Consider the following 23,884-nt stretch of genomic DNA (forward strand, 5'->3'; position numbering starts at 1 on the left):
ACTCATTTTAGGGAATGGAACTAAAGATGAGGCAAGTCCAAATCTCAAGTGGACCACACCATATAAATAGTGGCAATTGAGCACCTAATGTTGAAAATTTTATAAGGCCCACTGTAATGTTTATTTGCCATCCAACCTATTGATTAGATCATGTAGACATGGATGAACGGAAAACACAAATATCAGCTTGATCCCAAACTTTTGTGGCCCCCAATATGTTTATAATGGTGGGCATTCAGTCACCACTATTTCTAATGGTGTGGTCCACCTTAAATTTCAATCTGCCTCACATATTCTATCATGCTCTAAAATGAGTGGGAAAAATAAATGGACTGCGAATAAAACATATGTATTATGGTGAGACCCATAGTCATTGACTAACAATAATGGAGGGATCACTACGGAATCTTAGCCTGCCATGGTGGACTTGGATTTCCTGCAAAGTCTGCTGTGGGAAGCTAGGTGGTGCCCACGGTGATGTTTGTAAGAAAATCACCCCATCCATTCATTCTTCTTTATCATTTTAGGACTTGCGACCAAAATTTGGTACAACAAAAACTAAAGTAGGCCACAATAGAAGAAACAATGAGGATTAAACATCCACTTATTATTATTATTATTTTTTGGGTTAGCTTGTTAGTACACACCCACGTCAGTACACACACTCCATGTTAGCGACCCCCACTAGGGATTGATACCAAGACCTCAAGTGTTGAAACGAGGTATCTCCGCTCAGTCTGCCAATTGAGCTATAGATCTAGGTGTTGATTAAACATCCACTTAAACCATTTATATGGCTACAAAAATTTTATATCAGACTAAGCTCTGTGTTTTTAGATCATCCTAGTGGGAATGACCTTATAAACAATTTAGATGGCATATAAACATCAAAGTGGAGTGCATGAAGATTTCAATAATAAACATTTCTTTTCACAGCTTATACTTTTACATGGTGTTAGTGAGTTGTGGATCCACTTGAGAATAAAAAATAGATAAATAAAGTGTATCTCTTAAAAAAATCACAATGGACCCATCTACCTTTCCAGGAACATATGCCAACGTTTGCAACAATATCCTGTGTTACGATGTGGCCGAAGTTTCATGAGATCAGGACACGTGTGTGTTTTACACTGTCCATCCATTTTTCTAGATCATCTCATAGCACGAGCCTAAAAATGGTAGATATCCAAAGCTCAAGCGGCCCACATCATAGAAAAAGTGGAAATTACATGCCCACAGTTGAAAACCTCCTAGGGCCCCACTATCATGCTTTATTTGCAATTTGACCTGCCAATGAGATTACAAAGACATAGATGAAGGGAAAACACAAATACAAACTTGATCCAAAACATCTGTGGTCCCCAATGAATTTTCAACGGTCACAGAGGTCTGAGTGAGGTTTTCCTCAAACTCATTCACATGTTTGATGGATTAGATCTTACACGTATGTGTACAGTGCTAATGCATTGTGTGTTGTTTCCGGTAGTTTAATTATAACTTTTTAGTTATATATCATCAATCTCGTGCTTACATCTCCTCTCAAAAATAAGGGTAAATATGTCATTTTACTCTCGTTCATAGGTTAGAAGGCATGATTTGGTAAACAGGTAAAACTCCCGAGAAAAAAAGCCACGCTGCTCGCGAGCCGTTCCGCTCTCCTCAGTACTCTCTCAAACCCTATCTCTCTTTCGATTCAAGAAGAATCAGATAATCAGGTCTCACTCGCTCTCTCATGGCTTCGAAGAAGAAAGAAGCAGAAGGTATTGCTCTCCTCTCCATGTACAACGACGAAGACATGGATCCCGACGAAGACGACCAAGACGACGACGACGACGACGACGAAGAAGAAGACGAATACATCCAAGACAAAGACGCTGATCGAAACGAACCCTACGATCCAAGAAACGAAGATAGGTTTACTTCCGACTCCGCCCCTGAAACCACGCCGCCCCTTCCCCAATCTCAAACCCCCATCCCTACCAACGAGGATCCAACCGTTAAAAGTCCTGCCCCACCAACACCCCAGCCCCATCTCCCGCTATCCTCCCCGCCTCTACCTCCTCCCCCGCTTCCTGCTTCAGATACTTCGGACGCTCCGACCTCAAGGACACAGCCTCGCGGAATTGTCGATTACGCCCATGACGAGACTGCGATGTCTCCTGAAGCTGAGGTAATTCACGTCGATTTGTAATTCACGTTGGTTTTGAATCTTTTGATTCTATCCTTACTTGCGATCCATGGAATTTCAGGAGGGTGAAATCGTAAGCACTGGCCATTTAATGCTCGGATCAGAACTTCAAGTTACTGGCGGTAGGTTTTGTGTTTTTCACTCATAACGAGTTCAAATTGCGAATATGCAAAAACAAATTGAATTGAGAACATTCGGTTTAATCAGAGGGAAATGACAAGAATTGATGATGCTTACTGGTATTCACTCTAGTGAAGCGATCCTAATTAGGTTCCTTTCTAGTTGGAATGCAATTGCTATTAGGGACTATACCCTCAACATGAATGCTAAGGGAGCTAGCTGCAATTTGGTCATTTCCACCTTTTTTAGACAACTATTGCAACTTGAGTCGATAGTATATCCAAACTCACCTTCAGGAATTATACATATTTTTAGTATTTATTCGATTAATGGGTTTTCCTTCATTATAATCAGCATTTTCAAAGTTGTAATATTATCATAAATCATAATGGGGTCAAATCACAAATCACATCGTAAAACTTAAGATTTTTTTTAATTTTATTTTTCTGATCTTCCTAAAAATAGGGAGGAAAATCTTAAAAATTATAAATAAATCATAAAAGTAAAAAGTTCAGTAATCATCCATTTTTTTTTTTTCATCAATATGCCTCAAGAAAAGTAATACCCATATGTGGAGAACGATGGTATTGCAATTTGCTTCTCAAATAGTGTAACAAAGTCTCACTGGCCCAAGACTCAAAACCAAGGAAATAAAAAGAAAAACAATCCAATAGATGAAGCTGTGAAAAGGAAATGATACTTCTCATTCAAATGATGAACATCAAGTTAGTACAAAGAAGAGAAGATAAATATACTTGATATGGGATCCACCGACATAAGATTAATGGAGCTTGGGGTTGCTGGACTTCTCCCTATTTTCTCTCCCCTGTTCTTCTTTCTTTTGGATTACAAGTTATCTTTTTCATTTGGAACATGAACATGGTAGATTGAACCAAAGACTTTAAAATGCTTGACAATCAGCTTTTCCCCAAACATTAACTCATAAGGGGATCTCATGTTAACTGGGCTATGACGAACCCGTTTAATTACATAAGCTGCACATGCCATACCCTCCCTCCGTCCATAAGGCCTTGGGTAAATTCTTTGCATGTAGCCAACTTCTGCTAGTCACTTGACAAAATGTGGAAAAGTCATTGGAAGTATACTTTCCTCCATTGTCAGTTCTCAATTGTTTGATCTTCTTATCAAGAACACCTTCATCTGTCATCTTGAACTTCTTAAAATTTGAAAGCACATCTAATTTTTCTTTTAGAAAATAAACCCAAGTATATCTTATAAAATGGTAAACAAACAACACCATGTACTGGAAGCCCCGAATATGAAGGTGTAACACAGGGTCCATTAAATCGCTATGGATAAACAACACCATGTATTGGAAGCTCGAATACGAGGGTGTAACACAGGGTCCCATTAAATCACTATGGATAAGTTCTAATGTGGCCTTGCACCATGAAAAAATTTATTAAATGGAAGACGATTAGCTTTACCATATTGGCACCCTTCACATACTTCACCACTACTAAGGGAGTAAGTTTAGGCAGCCTAGTCGCTAGATTTTTTAAACACCATAACGTTCAATTTGTCCATGCTAAGATGCCCCAATCTAGCTTGCCAAATTGATGCTCCATCATTTGTACTCATTTTATCAACATATGACATAGTAGATGATAAAACAAATAAATCTTTTAACTCTCTTACCGATATGGATGATATCCGCCTTCAAGTTTGAAATATTCTGAAGGAACTTCATGTCTCTTGGCCCTAATACAACAGTGTCCTGAATCAACGACACTGCAACCAGGAAAATGTTCTTCTTCATACCAAACCTAAAACACACTCTTAAGTATAATTTGATTATCTCCGATGCCATTGATAGTGACGACTCCTTCTCTATAGGATGAATGGAGTTGTCTGCCATGAAAATATCATCATTGTCTTTGTAATCTCGAAAGCTTAAGAACTTGGAGTCATTGTCGGTGAGATGATGCCCACAATCGGAGTCGATAATCCAATCATCTTCGAAGTTAATAGGCATTAATGCATCAATTGTAGTGGTTTCTGCCATGAAGCACTTTCCCCACTCATCACCTTTAGGTTCACCTTTATTCTCAACTGCATTTTCATTTTTTAATTTTACGTAACAAAATTTTCTAATGTGCCCAAGTTTACCACGCCGGTAGCGCTTGACACCTTTCCGATTACCATCAACCTTATGGGACGATTCTCTTACCCATGCTCAACAAAAGCATCATTAGAGTTTTCACGATTTTTGAAACCTCCTAACTTTGTCTTTCTCCTTGATAAAGCTTTTCTTGTTGCTTGAAAATAGTGCATTTCTATCACTCCTGGAAATTGAACATCTAGCCATCTACTGAGCTAATGACTCTTGTGAAGTAAGAAGATTCTCAAACTCCACTAAGGAGGGTTGAATAGCCCACCCTTGAATGGATGGAACATAGGGAATATACTCCCTCTTTAACCCACAGATGTTGTGCCACTTCATTCTTGCCTCTGAAATGGGTTCTTTTGGATCAAGATGAGATATTTCCAAACACAAGTTCTTGATCTTCAAAAAGAAATGTGAAATGGAGAGATCGCCTTGAATTGCGTTAACCAATTCATTTTCCAACAATTACAACTGAGCCACATCCTTCTTATTGAACAAGCCATCAAGAGTAGAGTAACTATCACAAGCCACTTTGCAGCCCATGATGTGATCAAACAAACTAAGAGAAATAGGCTTGCCTTTGCATTCATCATTCGCCATTTTTTTCAAGGCATCGACATTCTATGGAGTATTTGGAGGAGCCTCCAATTCATTTCCACCAACAACATCCCATAAGTCTTCACTAACAAGGTAAGATTCCATATAAGACCTCCATGTCCTGTAGTCCGATTGATTAAGTAGCTCAATGTGAAAATTATGAAGCCTTCCACCTAAATCCATCTTCAAGAGACCGGTTGATCTTCTTCACCAAGGGAGCTTAATGCGGGGGCATTTTCACTCTGGCCTTGAGTGGGGTAGCCCGTGGGATGCGGGGGCACACTCGGGGTGGGTATCCTGGGGTGGGGCCTGTGTGAGGCGGGTGGCTCGTGTGAGGTAGAACCCATGAATTTGGGGCCCACGAGGGGGTGAAACCCATGGATTTGGGGCTAATGAGGAGGGTTCAGCCGAGAACCTAATCCATGGATTTGGAGCATGAGCTATGAGATAAATGGATTAATTCGCCATGCTTTATCAGTTCGAGCTTTTAGAGCGAGTGGTTAACTGTCCTGCATCAGAGCTGAAATGAAATCACCACCCTTGTAGCTTTGATGCCATGTGGAGAACGATGGAAGTCACAATACTGAAACAATTTGCTCCTCAAATAGTGTAACAAAGTCACACTAGCCCCCAAGACTCACAACCAAGGAGGAAAGAAGAAGAACAATCTAATAGATGAAGATATGAAAGGGAAATGATACTTCTCATTTAAATGATGAATATCAAGTTAGTACAAAGAAGAGGAGAAATACGCCTGATGTGAGATCCACTTACACAAGATTAATGGTGCTTGGGGTTGCTAGACTTCTCCCTATTTTCTCTCCCCTCTTTTTCTTTCTTTTGGATTACATTTACAGGTAATGGTAGGAGATGGCTTATGCACTTTTCTTTAACACGAAGATATGCATTTAATGGGAGGGATTCTCATTAATGGAACACGGGGAATAGTGATGGAAAAGTGGAAAAGGAGGGAGGAGACATGTGCCAACTATGCATATGCAAGTGGGGGTCCATAGAACAAAATGACCAAAAAGACCCCAACACACAAATTACATCATTAACCTCACTATAACACTCAAACCAAAAAATTATGGAAACCAAAAAACTAGAAAATACACATTAAAGTTTAACACCATGAACTATAAAAAAAAGCAACATTTCCCATGATATTATCAATTTAGAGCATGTATCTGGTAAATCTGTAAGCATAATTGTGTCATAACAAAGTCCAAATCACTCAACTTATTGTCCATTTACATATATTCTATGCATCTTTGAGTATAATTTTGAAAAGAAAGCAAGATGTCAAAACATTATCCCCTTAACGTCGTCTTTAGATTATTACTGTTGTGTACTTTTATGCAATATTCCCAATTGATATCACCATCCTTCACCATCTTCAACAATCATAACGATGGCTTGAGAGCAGAAAGAAGGATAAAAGACAAACATTATGTGTTTTCAAGAAGCATACCTTCCAAAACAAACAACGAACAGATGAGACACCAATCTTAATAACTTATGTTTTTTTTCAGTCCACTGAGTGCAAATCATGTCGGAACAGGCGATGCTTGATTCCATTGAGTGGCAGAAAAGTTACCTTGGTTACCTTTCAACCAAAACAGTTATATTGGTTTCTTTGTTTTGGGTTTTTTAATATGAAAAACTCCCAAATCTCCTCCCATTCTCTCTCTCAAAATACAAGATAAATGTTTATTTTAACAGGGAGGCGTGTTATATTTAAAAGAAAATGGTTAAAAAAGAAGCCAAAAAAGGGAAAAAATGAATAAAATTCCTTTTTTTTAAAATGTTTCAGGGACACCCAAATTTTTGTTCACATAAATTGTATAGTTTGATTCAATTCATATGATTTATGGATGATTATGATGGATATACAATCTGGGCATGCAATGCATATCACATATGTATACAATACAATATGATTCTTTGATCGTACGGTTTTGATACTGTTGATTATATGTTGCAAGTTATGTACACCCCCGCTGTTTGATGAATACACCCTTTTCTACTTTGGGTAATACTTGGTGGGTGTAAATTGTTCCTTTTTATTGTCAAAGCAGGAAAGGGTTGTGGCTTGGCGTCTTCATCATGAGTGCCCTAATTTGCAATAAAATTTTGCTGCATATGATACAAGAAAGAAAGGAACGCTTGATATTAGAGTACGGTGATTTGGTTTATCGTTTGAAACTGTTATGCTGCTGTTCATGTAACCAGAATAAAATTCATGGCAAACATCCTGTGATGTTCTGGATTTTTGTTGGAATTAAAATGGTGATAATTCTTCAGATCAGTTATATGCTAGGGATGTAGACATAATATCACCCAAAACCAGCACGTGTCAAGAACCAGTGCGTATCTCTTGATATGTGCTGGTTTTGTCCGTGAATGTCACAGTCGGCCCAAAACATCCCAATACAGGGCGATATGGGGTGATTCTGTATTGTTGGTGAACAATACAGTATGCCAAAACTGTTATTAAATCCTTGGACTTCTATGTGTGATGCAGTTCGTTCTTCAATGTCTTATGCGGTTTTTGTCTATACTTTTTGAGAGAGAATGCACATTTATTGAAGCCAAACTAGTGCAGGAAAAGAAAAGGAAAAAAATAAAATAATCACAAAAAGGCATAGAGGATCCTTCAAAAAAAAAAAAAAACAAAAAAAAAAACAAAGAGTTGTAGGGGTCATTAGTGCCTGAACAACATTGAATCAGGACTATAAATACCCTCCAATGTTTCTTCACAACACCCTTGAAAATCTCCTAAATATGTGCACAGGCCATCACTCTCCCCCACACCAAGGTAAATACTAAAGCCACGTGGGTAACTTTGATGTGGAAAGTCCCATTTTTTTTTGCTCCTTCCAAACTGGCTACGTCTCCACAAACAAAGAAAGTCTCCACACTGCTTTCCTCTTCGTACCCCCAACATCACCATTTCAAGCCTCAAAGAGATTTTCCCATCATCCCTACCATCACCCTAGCCATGTCAAAGAAATCGAGAAATTGGCCCCGACATCCGCCTCATGAAATTACAATGCCGCAGCAGTTGGGGGACCGGCTGTGTATCTCGAAGGTGCAGAATGCAAATGCTTTCAGCGCATCATTCCTTGTCTTTTGAGATGATTGGTAGTTACTGCAAAACTGACATTTGGTGAATCATAACTGTAATTTGCCAAAAAAATGGTGCTACTCGCATGCTTTGACTGACATATTGACTAAGGAGTTCTTGTGGCCTAACTTCTGCCTGCATCATTTGAATGGTTCAAGATCTGATAATAGGAATACTAGAAGTAGGAATGTTGCTCTTCTTGGTAAATGGTCATTCTGATTTGGGGAAGTATATGATTCAATTTGGAGAGAATTTGCTTTCAAAACTATATGGGTGGGGAGAGAGAGGCCAGGATATTCATCTATCGCATCCTTAGGGTGTAATTCATTTTGCCCATCTGATCATTTGTTTATGTTATAATCCTTAGCTGTGTGATCATTTGTTTATGTTATAGTCCTTAGCTGCCTTATTCTTCTAACTAGGTGCCTCTCCTACTTCGTATTGTGCTTTGGACTCGTGCTTCTGTTCTTGCTTCCTAGATGTTTATATTTGCAAACATATTGAGACAGATTCTTATTTGCTCAATCCTTTTATTTTATGATTAACTTCTTTATTAAAAACCAATAAAGATGAAGATACAACAGTGCGGGCTACGCGTGCTTCAAACTCGTTACTGCTTCGCTTCGCACTTTTTGCAACTTCATGCTAAACTTGGCAGATTTTTTGTTGAATGAGAAATATTCTGATTAATCTCGTCAAAGTACTTTGTAATTTTCATGAAACATGTAATGCAGGGGCGTTTTCACACCGGGCTCGAGTAGGGTAGCCTGTGGGATGCGGGGACACACTCGGGGTGGGTGACCCATGTGATTTGGGGCTCATGGGGGAGGTCTTGTGTTCAAGACTCTTCACCGGGGATGATTAATGCGCATTTCACTCTGGGCTCGAGTGGGGTAGCCTGTGGGATGCGGGGACACTCGGGTGGGCGGCCCGTGTGAGGCGGTACCCATGTGATTTGGGGCTCACGAGGGGGGTTCGGCCGAGGTCCTAACCCATGCGATGTGGGGCTTGCTATGAGATAAATGGATTAATTCGCTATACTCTAACAGTTCGAGCTTTTGGAGTAAGTGGTTAATTGTCCTGCAGATTGCATCAATATGCCACTGTAACAATTAATACTTTGGAGAACTCAATTGGTTCGATGAAGTATACTTGACATTATTCTTTGGATTTTATTTGCACACAGGGAATTTCCTGGAGAAAACACCTCCAGGAACTGTTCATATCTTAACACCAAGCATTCAAGCAACTCCTCCTCAACCATCTGAACCACAGGCTGAACAACAACAGGAGCAATCCAAATCCGAGAACAGTGCAACAATGAACAACTCTAGAACTGAACCTGAAGCTGCTCAGATGGAAGTAGATGTTGAGGTTTCTGTAGAAATAGAAAAAGAAAATGTTGATCCACTAGAAAAGTTTCTTCCCCCGCCACCGAAAACCAAGTGCCCTGAGGAGCTACAGGTAACCATTTTTTGACAGCATTGAAAAATTAATATGGAATCATTTGCTTAGATACCTAGAGGCTAATAGTATTTTGGGTGAGAGATTTGCAGACCCTTTTCCTAGAATCTTTAACACAGAGTCAACTCCTTTTGTATCTGTGCCTCCCTTCTAAATTATGAATTTAGGAAGTGGCTTAAAGAATGGACATACTCAAGATATATTTTACGGGATCCTGACTAATCGGAACTAAGCCTAATCTTGACTTTGGCGGGCCCATGCTCTCCATGTTGGGTTCACAGTATTAAAGTGGCAGCTCCTTCACAATTGTAATTTTTGAAGTTTTAGAAGAAAAAACTAAACACACATAATTGTAATTTACTTAAAAATAGCACCACTATGGAAATTTTAATGCAGAGGGTATGGGGCCCACCAATTTGTGAGACTGAGATCCACTACCCCAAAGAAGCTAGACAAATTTCATAAAATGGGTTCGTTGTTAATAATTTTGATCATGATTTAAAAGACGCAAATTATAATATGACATTCTTGCTAAAGAGGGAGTGAGAGGCCCTTTATTCTTACAGTTCTCTTGTTCTTTAATACAGAATTTTGGTTAAGGTTGGCCAAGTTGATGAGTTGACCCATGACCAGCCCTAGACATGCAGAGTTGGCGATTCCAACAATGGCTATAGTTCCCAACACCACTATACCTTATCGCTATTACATCGGGACATATTGTGGCAAACATTCCAAAAGAAATATACCTTTTTCAGCCACTTCACCTCCCCTCTCCCATGACTTGCAAAGCAGTTCCTCTCCATGCGCATTGCAAGTGCCAAACTTTAGAGTGTTTGTCTGGTTGTGCACGTGTGTCGATTGCTCAAACTTTATTTATGGAGAGATGCTACAATGCTCTTAGAGCACTGTAGGGTATAGTGCTCCTATTTGCTTTAGGATACTTAGACAGTCCAATAGATTAATCCAGACCGTTCAATATATCCAAAGCACATTCATGGGCTACCATGTAAGCACCACTCTAATCTGACAAATGTTAGCCATTTGATCAATGGAATTTAATATGGATGATCAGGATTGTTTACACAAAATAGGCCCAATCAACAATTAGATCTGTCTGTTTTTTAGAGCCCATCAGGGGTTGCTTTTGATTTTAAAGGATCACTTTTCTTAGGCAATCATAACCATCCCAGCCATGGCTTAGAAGGGGATGGCTAGAGAAAATAAGGCCAAACCAAGGATGGATTGGATCATTTGATCAGTGGGATTTTTGCATTGTAGTCCATAAAATGTGTTTTGGAAAATTCTTGAATGAGGTATTCAACTCCAGGGATGATTCGAAAAAGAAATCTTTATGGGTTCTACCTCCTAATTTTGATGAAGAGAATGAATCTTTTTATCGAAGGATCAGAAAAAAATCGGTCCGGATTTCCTGCGGGAATGATTTGGAAGATCCAAAACCAAAAATAGTGGTATTTGCTGTGAATAGAGAGTCATTTAGATTGATCAGTTAAGAGTGTCCAAGTGAACCGACACAACTAGGAGCACTATAACTTATCCTGCTCTGAGGGCACTGTAGCATTTCCCTTATTTATGATCTATCCCAACACCCATGTTGTTTCTCTATCATTTTTGTTCCTGCAGAAAAAAATAAATAAGTTTCTTGATTATAAGAGAGCTGGAAAGAGCTTCAATGCTGACCTGCGTAATAGGAAGGATTATCGCAACCCTGACTTCTTGCTGCATGCTGTGAGGTATCAAGATATAGATCAGATAGGGACTTGCTTCAGTAAAGATGTGTTTGACCCTCACGGGTATGACAAGAGCGACTACTATGATGAAATAGGTCATTAACAGTTCCCTTTCAGTGTTTACTTTTTCTTTTCAATTCTTTTTGAAAGCCCATCTATGCATTTCTTCCGGGGACCGTAATTAGAGGAATGCTGAACCTCAGCTTGTTACATTGTTGAAAGAATTGAGTTTCAAACATTCCATTTTGAACATAGGTCAGCCACTAAGGCAGGGGAGAAATGTAGCATGCATCTCTGCACTTGTTGAAAACATGGCATCAAACTAGATTTTACTAAACTATAATCTTCTGTTATGTAGAGGCTGATATGAAGCGTGAAATGGAAAGAAAGGAACAGGAAAAGAAAAGGGCTCAGAAAGTTGAATTTGTTCAAGGGGGCACACAGCCTGGAATTGTTGGTCCAGCACCAAAAATCAGTACACAAATCCCAGGTGTTCATTTGCATATGTTTGACTCCTGAGAGCATTTATCCATATATATATATATATATATATATATATATATATATATATATATGGTTACATTGCAATCTTCTATGCATGTTTGGTTTAGGGTGGTTTGGATGTTCTTGTGTTTTGTGGCATAATTGATGCTTTTCTGCGCAAATCAATAGTGGTGCGACTTCAGGTTGGACCTGAAGTCATGATGCCCACTTTTTGGGGGCAGAATCACATTGATCTTGCTCCCAGATCTCATTTTGCCTGGTGTTTTCCCAAACAGTCTGAAAACATCATTTGGACGGAAACTGCATTCAGCAGACCTTGATTTCCCCCAAAATGCCTTTTGCATCCAAATGAAGTGTTATTTATTTATGATTGGGGTTTGTTTGTGAATCTTGTTTGAAATTTACTTGTCAGTCTAGTGATTGCGTATTGTCTAGTCGTGTTGAACTCAGTTGCAGGAGTTTCATCTGTTGCTAGTGGATTGCATTCAATCTCAACTGCTACTGATGCCATGCCAAGAGAGAGTAGGCAGAACAAGAAAACAAAGTGGGATAAGGTTTGCATTCTTGCAGAGTAGTGGACATCCTCCTTGTATGTTAGAAATGAAATTTCACATTGAAGTGCATTCCTTTTACATTTATCAGGTGGATGGTGACAAGAGGAACCCTTTGCACTCTGGTGGACAAGATGCTACTATTTCTACTGCTGGTGCACATGCAGCTCTTTTATCTGCTGCTAATGCTGGTGCTGGATATACTGCCTTTGCGTAAGTTACTATCTTGGGCATTTCCCCCCCTTTTCCATAGGGTGTCAAATCAGTATGTAATGGATGCAGTGCATATACTAATTTCAAGACGATATTATAGTCAGTGTTCGCATTGTCGACGAAATGTCGATAATATTGCCGATAATATCGGTGTCGCTAGTCTAGCGACACCGAAACCCCCATTTTTCATTTCTCTCTGGATTATCGGCGAAATATCGGCGATATCTTCAATAATCTTTGATTTTTTCCTACAAAATAGGTAAAAATGGAAAATTAAACCTTTGATTTCGGTAATACCTGGTTTATGGTTGATCGGAACTCGGAAGCAAAGAATTTCATGGGCAGCAATCGACAGCGCTCGTCTCGTGTGACTCGCAGACACATGATTTCGGCGAAAAATCAGAGATTTTGGCGAAAAATCAGAGATTTAGGGAGATTGCTTGAAACCTCGTCGAAAATCGCCCCTCTTCGCTGGAAAACCTTCTTCGCAGACGAAACCCTTTTTTTTTTCTTTTGTTTTTTTTTTTGTTTTTTTTTTTGTTTTTGTTTTTTTTTTTTTTTTGCTTTTATGCTTCAGCGGAAGCAAACAGGCGCATGGTGCGCTTCAGCGTACTGAGTAAACTTTCTGGGCCCACCGTGAATGTATGTGATTTATCCACGCCGTCCATTCATTTTTCTAGTTTATTTTAGGGGTAAATCCCAAAATTAAAGCATATCCACAGCTCCAGTGGACCACACCACAAGAAACAATAAGAATAATGATTATCACCGTTGAAACCTTCTTAGGCCCCACAGTGATGTTTATTTGTCATCAAACCTTTTTTTAAATATAAAAAGGCATGGATGAAGGGTTAAAATAAATATCAGCTTGATTCAAAATTTCTGTGGCCACCAAGAAGTTTTTAATGATATGCGTTCAATTCACAAAGTTTCTTGTGGTGTGGTCCATTGAAGATTTGAATCTGGTTCATTTTTTATATCACACACTAAAATAAGCCTTCATATATAATGGACGGTGCAGATGTAAGGTACATAGTTCATAATGGGCCCCACAGTTAGGGTTCCATCAGAAGCGGATGGGCTACTGTACCTCACACCAGCTATATAGCTGCTGTAGGTACGTGTCGTGCGAAGTCCAGCACTGACGCTCCTCGAGCTCCGAGTTGTACAAACAGTTCAAAGGAGATCAAAGTTATGTTGGCCCCACAGTGATGTATTTAATATATCTATACCGTTAATCTGTTTTTAGAGTTCATTTTAGAGCATTATCCAAAAAATGAATCATATCCAAAGATTATATGGACCGCACCATAGATAGCAGCAGAGATAATGATTTTTATCGTTAAACAATTTGTAGGGCCCACTATAACGTTTATTTTGCATCCAATCTGTTCGTAAAAATACAAACATCTGAATGAAGTGGAAAAACAATTTTCATACTGATCCAAAACTTTTGTGACCTCAAAAAGAATTTCAATGGTAGACGTTCAATCCCCCACACGTTTTTGCAGTGTGGTCCACTTCATAGTTATTTGTCTTATTTTTCGTCTAAAGGCTTAAGGCGAGCTCTTCAAATGGATTAACGGTTTGGATATAACACACACCTCATGATCAGACCCATATCACTTGCTGATGTCAATAGCTGGTACGAGGTGCACCTGCCAATTTGCTCCGGACTGCGCCGGAACGAAGTGAATTGCACACTGAGTAAAATATAGGCCCATAGTAATTGTGTATTTGATCCAACTCAGTCCATCCATTTTATTAGATGATTTTAAGGCACAAGCAAAAAAATGAAGCATATCCAAAGCTTAGGTGGACCACACCAAACTGTGTGAATTGAATGTTTACCATTGAAAAATTATCGGGGGCCACAAAATTTTTGTATCAACATGATATTTCCGTTTTTTTATTCAACCATGTCCCTGTGATCTTATGAACAGTTTGGATGACAAATAAACATCACTAGGCCCTATGAAGATTTCAATGGTGGAAATTATTATTACCACTGTTTCATATGGTGTGGTCAACTTGAAACTTAAGATAAATTTATTTTGGTTATTATTAGAGTAATTTCTTATGGAAATGTATGCTTTTTTGGGCCCCATTAAATGAAAATTTATTATTTAATGCATTTTTTTACAAATTTTTAATTTCTAAATATACAAATATGTGTATTTAGGCATATCTTGAAGTTTCATGAAAAAATTTCACTGTTATCATATTTTTCTCCGAATTTCCGGTTATCGGCGATATTATCGGCGATAACGATATTATATCTTTATCCCTGGCCAGCGAAACTTGTAACGATACCGACAACTCAAACACTGATTATAGTTACAATCAGCAACAATTATTTTCTGACTAACTGAGTCAAACTCAGAGCAACAATTATTTCCTGACTAATGCGATCTGCTCTCTCGGCAGATCTGCAGTTTTCTTTCTTTCCTTTCTGTTTTGTCTCTTGTTAGCCTCTTTTTATTAATCAAAGTTATCTTTCAAAAAAAAAGAAAAAGAGCTTCAATTGCTCACAAAACTGCCCCAGTTGATTCTGCTTATTTAAAGAAAAAAATGCAGCATTTCTTACGCACTACCCTGTTCATTGGCTAAAAGAAGGTTTTAATATATATGCCTTGAAATGCTTGTAGAGGACATCTTTGTCCAGGACTCTAAATGAACAACTTCCAGTAGGTACACATTTGGAGTACATAGAAAGGCAATGCGGACTCCACCAATACCCCTCTACTAACTTCTAGTTTTCTAACTTGTATGTCGGGTACTGTTTCGGGTGTGATGCAGGATGGTTTTCTAACCTAGGATGATAGATGAAGTCAGATTTTCAGTTTAAAACACGAGCAACAAAAGTATGAAATTTCAGCAATCTCATCATAAGCTAAACCATTAATCAAATAAGCAATTACATGTAATCAGTGTTTTAAATAGTGGTAGCATGATGCGTAGAATTCAGCCCTCTATAGCGTGTAGCGTAAATACGTAGCGTATACCGTAAGCTACACGATACTTCTATTTTTTAATTTTAAAATAGAACAAATATAATAAATAGTGGAAAAAAAAAGGAAAAAAAAAAAAAAGCCTAAAAGATGATTCATTTTATCAATTATAAGCATGTTCAAACAAGGTATTAGCTATCATTTATCAAAAGCCAATCCACATATATAAACCAAATCAAATAATTATCACATCAACAACTTTATAAGCAAACCACTTTAATTAATAACGTCTAATTGAAACCACAAGTCACAATTATGAAAAGAAATAAAAATCCCATAGGTTAAAAGTATCAAGTACAATACAAGTGTCACATTCCTCAACATTAGATACAAAGAAAACATGAAAAAAATAATAATAAAATAAAAAAGTAAAAAAATCTTTTGTAGCGTACACTATGCACTAGATAGCTGAAGCGTACGCTACGACCCTTGTAGCGTATGCTACAAGGGATTTACGCTATTTAGGATGCTACGTAGTGCTACAGCCACGCTACGCTACGTAGTGTACGCTACCGCTACGCTATGGGTGCTATTTGAAACATTGCATGTAATCCTAGGCTACCACATGCTTGTATGAAGGAACTAGTAAGATGTTAATTTGAAATAGGCCCAATGGAATTCGGAAATTCCATCCAAAACATGATGGTAGAACTATTTTAAAGGGAATCACTTGAGTACTAAAGGGATTTTAAATGATTCTAGGTTTAGGGAAATTAGGGATAGGGTTTGGAAATTGGGGAAATATGAAATTAGGGTTTATTTGAAAGGGGAATCTAGGGTTTTAAGTTAGGATTTGGTTGAAGAAAGAAGAATAAGGGAGGATGTAAGAAAAAGGCTGAATTGAGGTCTGTACAGTTGTACGAACGTACGGATTCACATGTACTGCTGAACTTTTTATTCTGGTATAGGTTGGGATGGTTTTGGTTTAAGAAGAAAAGGAAAAAAGATAAATGAGTACAAGATTTGAGAGGAAAAGAGAGGAGATGAGAGAATACATTTGGAACTTGAGAAAAGAGGAGGTGGATGAACAAGGCTTCACACCAGGGTAGTTTTCATTTCAGATTCACATCGAAGAAGGTTTTACACCACATTTTCCATAAACACGAGAAAGAGGAGAACTTCAAGCCTTTTCATTAACATCACATAAAAAAAGACTAGGGTTTGATGCAGGACATGGAAAATTAAATATGATATGCAAGATTTCAGTCTTAGATCCTACCAATTCAGAAACAATCACACAAATTCCACGTCCCACGTGAAAATCCAAACATTCAATTAAAAAGGGGAATCTATGCGGGTCCAAGCCGACACAGGTTAGGACTGGACCAATAAAAATTATAAACCTAACGATGTCAAAAGGAAATAAAATCAACTACTCATGCATAAAAATCAGTCCCTAATCCAAGGGATTCCCTAATTTCAATTCAGGGAACCCTAAGGTGATAGAAATGGGCAAATCAATTAGGGATCATGTAATCTAGGGTTAGGATTCATGAAAAACGGCTATGAGAGGATAATAGAGGATAAAAACCTGAGCCAAAAGATGATCCCGCGTGTGGACAGCAACAATGGCCCAGACGGACGTGCGTGTGATTCCGGCCGCACGTGTGTGGGGCCCACTATTCAGAAAAAGGCCACCTTGGCCCTGGTCGGCCAGGGATGGACTCCAAAACTCCCAAATTTCAGTTCGATCCAATGTACGGTTTGTGCGTGGTGCTCCGCCTAAGTTTCAGCTCGCCTGCGTGCCGAAATCTGGAAACCTGCTGTAATGAAGAAATCTGATGCAACAAAAAGACAAATTCGAAGTACGGATGGTGGAAGATGGAAAAAAAAAGATGATGGAAGATGGGGGTGAATTGGGATTGATGTGGCTTCGCACAACGGTAGTTAGCCCGTCGAAAAGGGAGGGTTTCGCACCCACTTTTGAATTCTTCCACAACTCACGAAGAGAACAGAAAAATAAAGCAGGAATTTTTTTATTAACTTCAATGAATCAAAAGAACTACAAGGGGTGCCTATTTATAGGGAGAACCCTATACCCAAAAACTCGCACCATGTGCGATACTATTACTTGGCGATGAAGTAAACTAAAATAAAAACCAAACAAGGAAATCTAAAGCATTCACGATATTCTAAATAATAACAATAAGCAAAACCTAAAATATAAAACCAATCCGACGAGTAGGCCACGATAATGAGATCCCATGGTGGGCTTTTCTTGACTATCGGGCCAATTTTTCTGTACCAAAACTTGACTTCTAGCTAGGAGTCCTTCCCTGGACGTCGTCATCGAGCCAGATCGATGGTGGGGTCCTCATTCTACGTACGTATGTGCGTAGGGGGCGGCGTGAGTGCGCGTGATGTCCCCATCAGGGTTGGACATCCAAGCCTTTATAGTCTAAAAGTTGTTCTTTTACAAAAAGATCATTAATGAAAAATGATGCAGGACAATTAACCACTTGCTCTAAAAGCTCGAACTGTTAGAGTATGGCGAATTAATCCATTTATTTCATAGCCCAGGCCTCACATCTCATGGATTAGGACCTCGGCCGAACCCCCCTTGTGGGCCCTAAATCACATGGGTACTGCCTTACACGGGCCGCCTACCCCGAGTGTGTCCTCGCATCCCATAGGCTACCCCACTCGAGTCCGGTGTGAAATGCGCATTAATCACCCTCGGTGAGGAGTCTCGAACACGAGACCTCTCTCGTGGGCCTCGCCCACCCCGAGTGTGCCCTTGCATCCCACAGGCGACCTCACTTGAGCTCAGTGTGAAAATGCCCCTGCATTAATCACCCCCGGTGAGGAGTCTCGAACACGAGACCTCTCGCTCTGATACCAATTTGATGCAGAACAATTAACCACTTCCTCTAAAAGCTCGAACTGTTAGAGTATGATGAATTAATCCCTTTTATCTCATAGCCCAAGTCCCATATCTCATGGGTTAGGACCTCGGCCGAACCCCCCTCGTGGGCCCCAAATTACGTGGGTACCACTTCACACAGGCCGCCCATGTCCCCGCATCCCACAGGCTACCCCACTTGAGCCCAGTGTGAAATGCGCATTAATCACCCCCCGATGAGGATTCTCGAACACGAGACCTCCGCCGTGGGTCCTGCCCACCTCGAGTGTGCTCCTGCATCTCATAGGCGACCCCACTCGAGCCTAGTGTGAAAATGGCCCTGCATTAAAAAACCTGTTTGCTTTTATCCCCCTGCTTTGTAAATTACAAATACCCCCTGTAAAAGCATAAAACCAATAAAACATGTAAATAAAATCTCAAAAAGTAAAGTAAGTGCTCAAAACAAAAATCACTATAATCCTAAGAAACTAAGACTATCCGATGGACTCTGAAGGCGTCCACGATCATGGCAGGCCACGATTAAGTCGCATCCAATGGTCCAATCTTGAAGTCCTTTAGATCCAACGGTCCGAAAACATCCTCCACGCAACCCACATGCTATGTGGGGTCTTCGGTTCGTCCTCAGGACTTGAACGGGTAGTCACCTAGCCACAGGGACACTGAGGCTCGGACCCTCATTTGTGCTTAATGATGTCCGTAATGTGATGTCCTCATCAGGGTGTCTTCTCCAAGGCGAGATACTCGGTTATTGAATGGGCTTCGAACTGTCTTGCAATGGAAGACTGTACTCTCGCTAGCAAGGGATGGGATACTTTGTAATTGTGTATATATAGGGACTGCCTGGGTGATATATATAATCCTTACTCTTCTCTTTTGTATATAGCTCTCCTTGTACAGTAGCTGACTTTTTTTTTTTTTCTTTTGCCTTATTCGGAATAAAGTTTTCCTTGCCTCTCTCTCTCTCTCAAAAAAAAAAAAAAAAAAAAAAGAACAAGAATGAAAAAGAAAAAGAAAAAGAAAAAAAAGCATAACATTTATCGAAAGTAAGATTGAGGTGAGTGGGAATAGGGGTGGCAATTGTTGGCTATGGAAAGTCTGAGGCTGATTTTTGAATGCAAGTTGGTAAGCCTATCAGGTCTGCCTATTCAAAATTTAGCTTTTGCTTAGCCTGGGCTGGTTCATTGCCAGCACTAGGTAGGAAGTTTGATACTTGTAACTTCTATAAAAGAATAAGAAGTTCCATACTTTTATCTTTCAAGGAAAAAAAGAAAGAAAGATACTTCTAATTCTCAATGCAAGTGGGATTAGCACCAAACACCTAGAATTTTGGGAAAAATGATGAATCTCAAGCTATAAAATGAATAAAGATATACATGACAGCTGTTCCTTTAGAGTGCTTTTGATTGGAGGATGTTAGAATCATGACGTCAATGTTGGCAAGGTTCCGGAGGTGTATGGTTTCCTTTGTTCTTGTAAAGTGATTCCTAGGATCTATTTAGAATTCCAAAAATCCATATGGCAAACTTGGGCCAAATCATCTCAGTGCTGAGTCTTGCAACTCCAATGCCCCTAGTCACTGGCAAGTGAGTGATATGGTAGGTTTTTTTCATCAAAAAACATGAGAATCATAGGAATGGAAGTGGTCCTCCAAGGAGAGGTGTCGTAGCTTCAAAGATATTTGCCTCCCCCTCTTAGATGGATTGATAGCTGCTGTCATGTTTGAAGAAGTCTGTGGATCTCTTCACTCGGCCTTCTTGCTATCTCATTTTGGTTTCATAGTGTCCCACCAATCCCACTTACCCAAATTGCACGAGGGATATTTGATTACTTGGTTCCAGTTGGAGTTTCATTCTTTCAAAAATCTCTGTATCTTGTGGAAAATAAATTCGCATGCGAACACGAAATACCACTCCAAACATACATACTTTGGGTCATCTTTCCCTCATGTTTCCAATTTCTTTTGTGATGGATAACAGGGATTTTGTTCAGAAGGCAAGGAAAACATTTCAAAAAGGGCAGAAGGAAAACATATACATTCTTGTTGCCTTTCAAAGAAAAAAAAGGAGAGGATTTTTTTTTTTTCAAGAAGGGCAGAAGTCCTTCCTATTTGTGATTCATGCACATTTTATCTTTGCTGGGCTAGGCCTAGTTGCACGATCCTTCTAACCAGGTGTTGCTCCCAGTTCAAGTCACACTTCAGACCCATGTTCCTGCTGCTGCTTCCTGTCCATATGCTTGCTAACATTTTGATACAGCCACTACTGCACCTCTGCACCTGAATCTGTCTCCCCCTTGCTTCGCACTTCATGCAAGTATAGGCTGGACTCCCAATTCTTTAGGCTGCAGGCTCAGTGAGCCCACAACCAGGTTCCGATCTTTTGATTGGAAAAACTTTCAGCTTCAGAAAGCACTCTCTGCTCTATAGAAGTCCCTTGTCTCTGTATGTCTCACATGTCATACGTGCATGTTTGTCATCTGCATACTTCATTTCTCTTGTTGCTGATCTCTGTAAGCAGCAAATATTCTAGGTTCCACATGTTTGTCATTCAAGGGAAATGATCATATACAACTAGTTTGCACCATGTGATGTTGCAAAGAATTCTATTGACACATGGAGAGTAACAAAATGTAAATATGGATCCCCCATGTAGTCCAGCCCACTTTAAATGGGCCATCATTAGGAATGTCGAATCAAAGTGATGCTTGAGACGGGCAACCCACAGGAGTATGCGCCATACATTTATCAAATTTGGTGCTTGGACTCTTTATATTACAAACTTATTTGGACAATCCATTTTGCAAGCTATTGACAAGATGGTTATGACAATCTGACAACTGTGTTTTAGTTTCTATGGCCCATGAAGGGTTGGTTGGACCAGGTGGATCTCCAAATCAATGATTACACTTCCCACATGCCACATATGAACTCCATTTCTCCACTGTAATATAATGCAGGCTAGTTGTATAGGACGATTACCTGTCATTCATGACATGCCATCTGTGAGGATTAGATTCACATGTTTAACACGCTGTTAGATAAATGGTTCTCACTGCTTTGCTGCTTTTATTTCATGTTTCCATGTTTTTTAACTTTGCAGGCAACAGAAGCGAAGAGAAGCAGAAGAGAAAAGGTCGAGCGAGAGGAAGTTGGAGAGACAATCATAAACCCGATTTTGGTGCTGGGAGTCTCGAAAATTTTAGGCATTTGTTAATCTGTATTTCAAGCATTGTGATGCACATTGGATTTGTTGATATGTATATGGCCATTCAGAAGTGGATGCAACGGTGCGATTGTTGTAGTCTTGTATCGAGTTAAGAGCAGTAGTAACTAACAAATAGAAATTTGTCTCTAGAGGCCTTAATTCTTCCAATCTTGCTGTCACGATCTTCATCAGATGTGACCAGGCTCAGATGACCGTCCAAATGCAGGTGCCTCAAATGACCTAATATTTTTTGTTAAAGAGGTTGAAATTTTCATAATGTGTATGGATTTGTGGTTTCTTATAGAGATAACATGACATTGAGTCTTACAGTTTGCTCTTGAGCATCCATGTCGTGATTTAAACAGCTCCTCGCAGGAGATGGCCACATGATGTGAATTTCGTCCAGCTGATCCATAGAGCTTCCACCACACATGGGCTAAATGGTGAAAATCCCACCATACATACTAATGTGCAGATTTCAACCTTTGAACATCTTATAGAGAGACCTGATCATCACAAAATCAGTTCATTAATCCATTTAGTGTTAGACCAAAGTTTTGTGGATGATGTGTAATGTTTTGCAACGAAGCTCTGTTCATGTGCTGAAAGGAGGCATGTGTAAATCAAGAGCTGCCTGCAGCACCGGAAGATATCAGGGCTTTTCAAACTAGCGATGGCAACTTTACATGGGATGCCATTTGTGAAAATTATGATTAGTTGAGGACATGGCTGGTCTAAGGTATTTGGTGATGCATTTAGGGTACATGATAAAAGCCCATTGGGGTCCACTTGCGTAGATGGTCTGGTCGAGTTAAACCGTCCATTTTCACCTTATTGTTATAAAGAAGTCATGGTTCAAAGTTCTAACTTCGGGTTGTTTAAGTTGAAATAGTCCATTCAAAATGTTTTCTTTTTCCTCCTTTTTTCTTTTCTGGAGTTCTATATTTCATCTAGAACACTGATTGTCAAAATCATTTGTTCAGTGGATCCTTATTCTTGCTCGGGTGGTAGACTCTCAGGAGTCTCAACACCGGTTCAAGGGTTCCAGTATCCATAGGTGGTGAAATCCCGCTGTCGGCTGGATCGATGGTGCTATCCTTGGAGACGAGAGGGACCGGAACGATGAGAAGACAGAGTGACTGCCGCGGATGGGGATGCTCGACATTGGGAGCAGCAGGTGGAAGGTGGACGTGTGAGGTACCTGAGACGTTCATCTGGTGGGTCCCAGTGAACGTCCTAGCAAGTGCTCGCAACGCATGTTGAAGGTGGACGATGGTTAACCTTCTCTAACCATCCATATTCACACGTGGCACACTTGATGAGTGTACTGTTACATTTGATGATATATGCGCTTATGAATAATTCAAATTAAAATTGCAGAAATTGTGGATCCCAGTATAGATTGACGATGACAAAAAAAATAAAATAAAAATAAAATTACAAATTAGATTAACTGATTATCCAACTGGTGGACATTTCTTGGACGGCTAAAACTAAAATATCCAACTGTCCTATTTCAAAAACACGTGCCCACGAATTAGAGGTTAGGATTATTCAAATTATCTGATTTTGAGACATCATATAAACTATTTGATCATTGGAAGATGGCCCAAATTCAGAGGTCCGGCTCCATGGCTCAGTGGTAGGCAGATTTTATTTCAACACTATGCTTTGAGTATTAATTATAAATTAATACATACAAATATATATGTATTTTTTCTCAGAGTTATTGTATAATAATCTCTTTTCTTTTTGGTTGGGATTAAGTAGTGGGGTAGACAGCACAATTATCATACATCTGAGCCATTCGTCAGATAAGATAGACATAGGGTAACAAATAATACTGGTGGATCAAGCAAGTCAAAGTTTCATGACACAAAAAGGCCGTGAGTTGAAAGGATAATAATAGCCCGCGCTATATGTCGAACATAGAATAATTGAATTTTGTTTTATTCACTCGTATCCAACCTTAAAGAGTCATTTGGCAACATGGATTTTACAATCTCAATGTATGGTCCTGGATCTGAAATAATTGAAATTCCCATCTCTAAATGGGCTGGGCCTAGACATTGCCTTATGTGGCCAGATTCATAATTGGGTTGGGCTCAGCTGATCCTGGCCCAGCTTGTTACAAACCCCTAAAAGCTGCCAGTTGGTCAGGTCT

General features: G+C 39.5%; 1 protein-coding gene across 1 annotated transcript; it reads left to right on the forward strand.

Moving 5' to 3' along the window:
* The first annotated feature begins 1,567 nt into the window (after positions 1-1,567).
* LOC131240979 (uncharacterized) lies at positions 1,568-21,869 on the forward strand. Its single transcript, XM_058239562.1, has 8 exons — positions 1,568-2,170; positions 2,250-2,310; positions 9,350-9,627; positions 11,269-11,470; positions 11,734-11,865; positions 12,330-12,433; positions 12,522-12,643; positions 21,616-21,869. The coding sequence occupies exons 1-8, from the start codon at positions 1,733-1,735 to the stop codon at positions 21,680-21,682; spliced, it is 1,404 nt and encodes a 467-aa protein (XP_058095545.1). The 5' UTR covers positions 1,568-1,732; the 3' UTR covers positions 21,683-21,869.
* Positions 21,870-23,884: the final 2,015 nt, after the last annotated feature.

Source organism: Magnolia sinica, chromosome 3 (assembly GCF_029962835.1).
Source record: "Magnolia sinica isolate HGM2019 chromosome 3, MsV1, whole genome shotgun sequence".
In the NCBI taxonomy this organism is placed as follows: domain Eukaryota; kingdom Viridiplantae; phylum Streptophyta; class Magnoliopsida; order Magnoliales; family Magnoliaceae; genus Magnolia; species Magnolia sinica.

Bases quoted from the DNA above. Each gene is read 5' to 3' on its own strand.
- LOC131240979 (XM_058239562.1), top strand. From the start codon at position 1,733: ATGGCTTCGAAGAAGAAAGAAGCAGAAGGTATTGCTCTCCTCTCCATG. The intron at 2,171-2,249 runs GTAATTCACGTC...ATGGAATTTCAG, and splicing joins CGATGTCTCCTGAAGCTGAG to GAGGGTGAAATCGTAAGCAC. The intron at 12,644-21,615 runs GTAAGTTACTAT...TTAACTTTGCAG, and splicing joins GCTGGATATACTGCCTTTGC to GCAACAGAAGCGAAGAGAAG.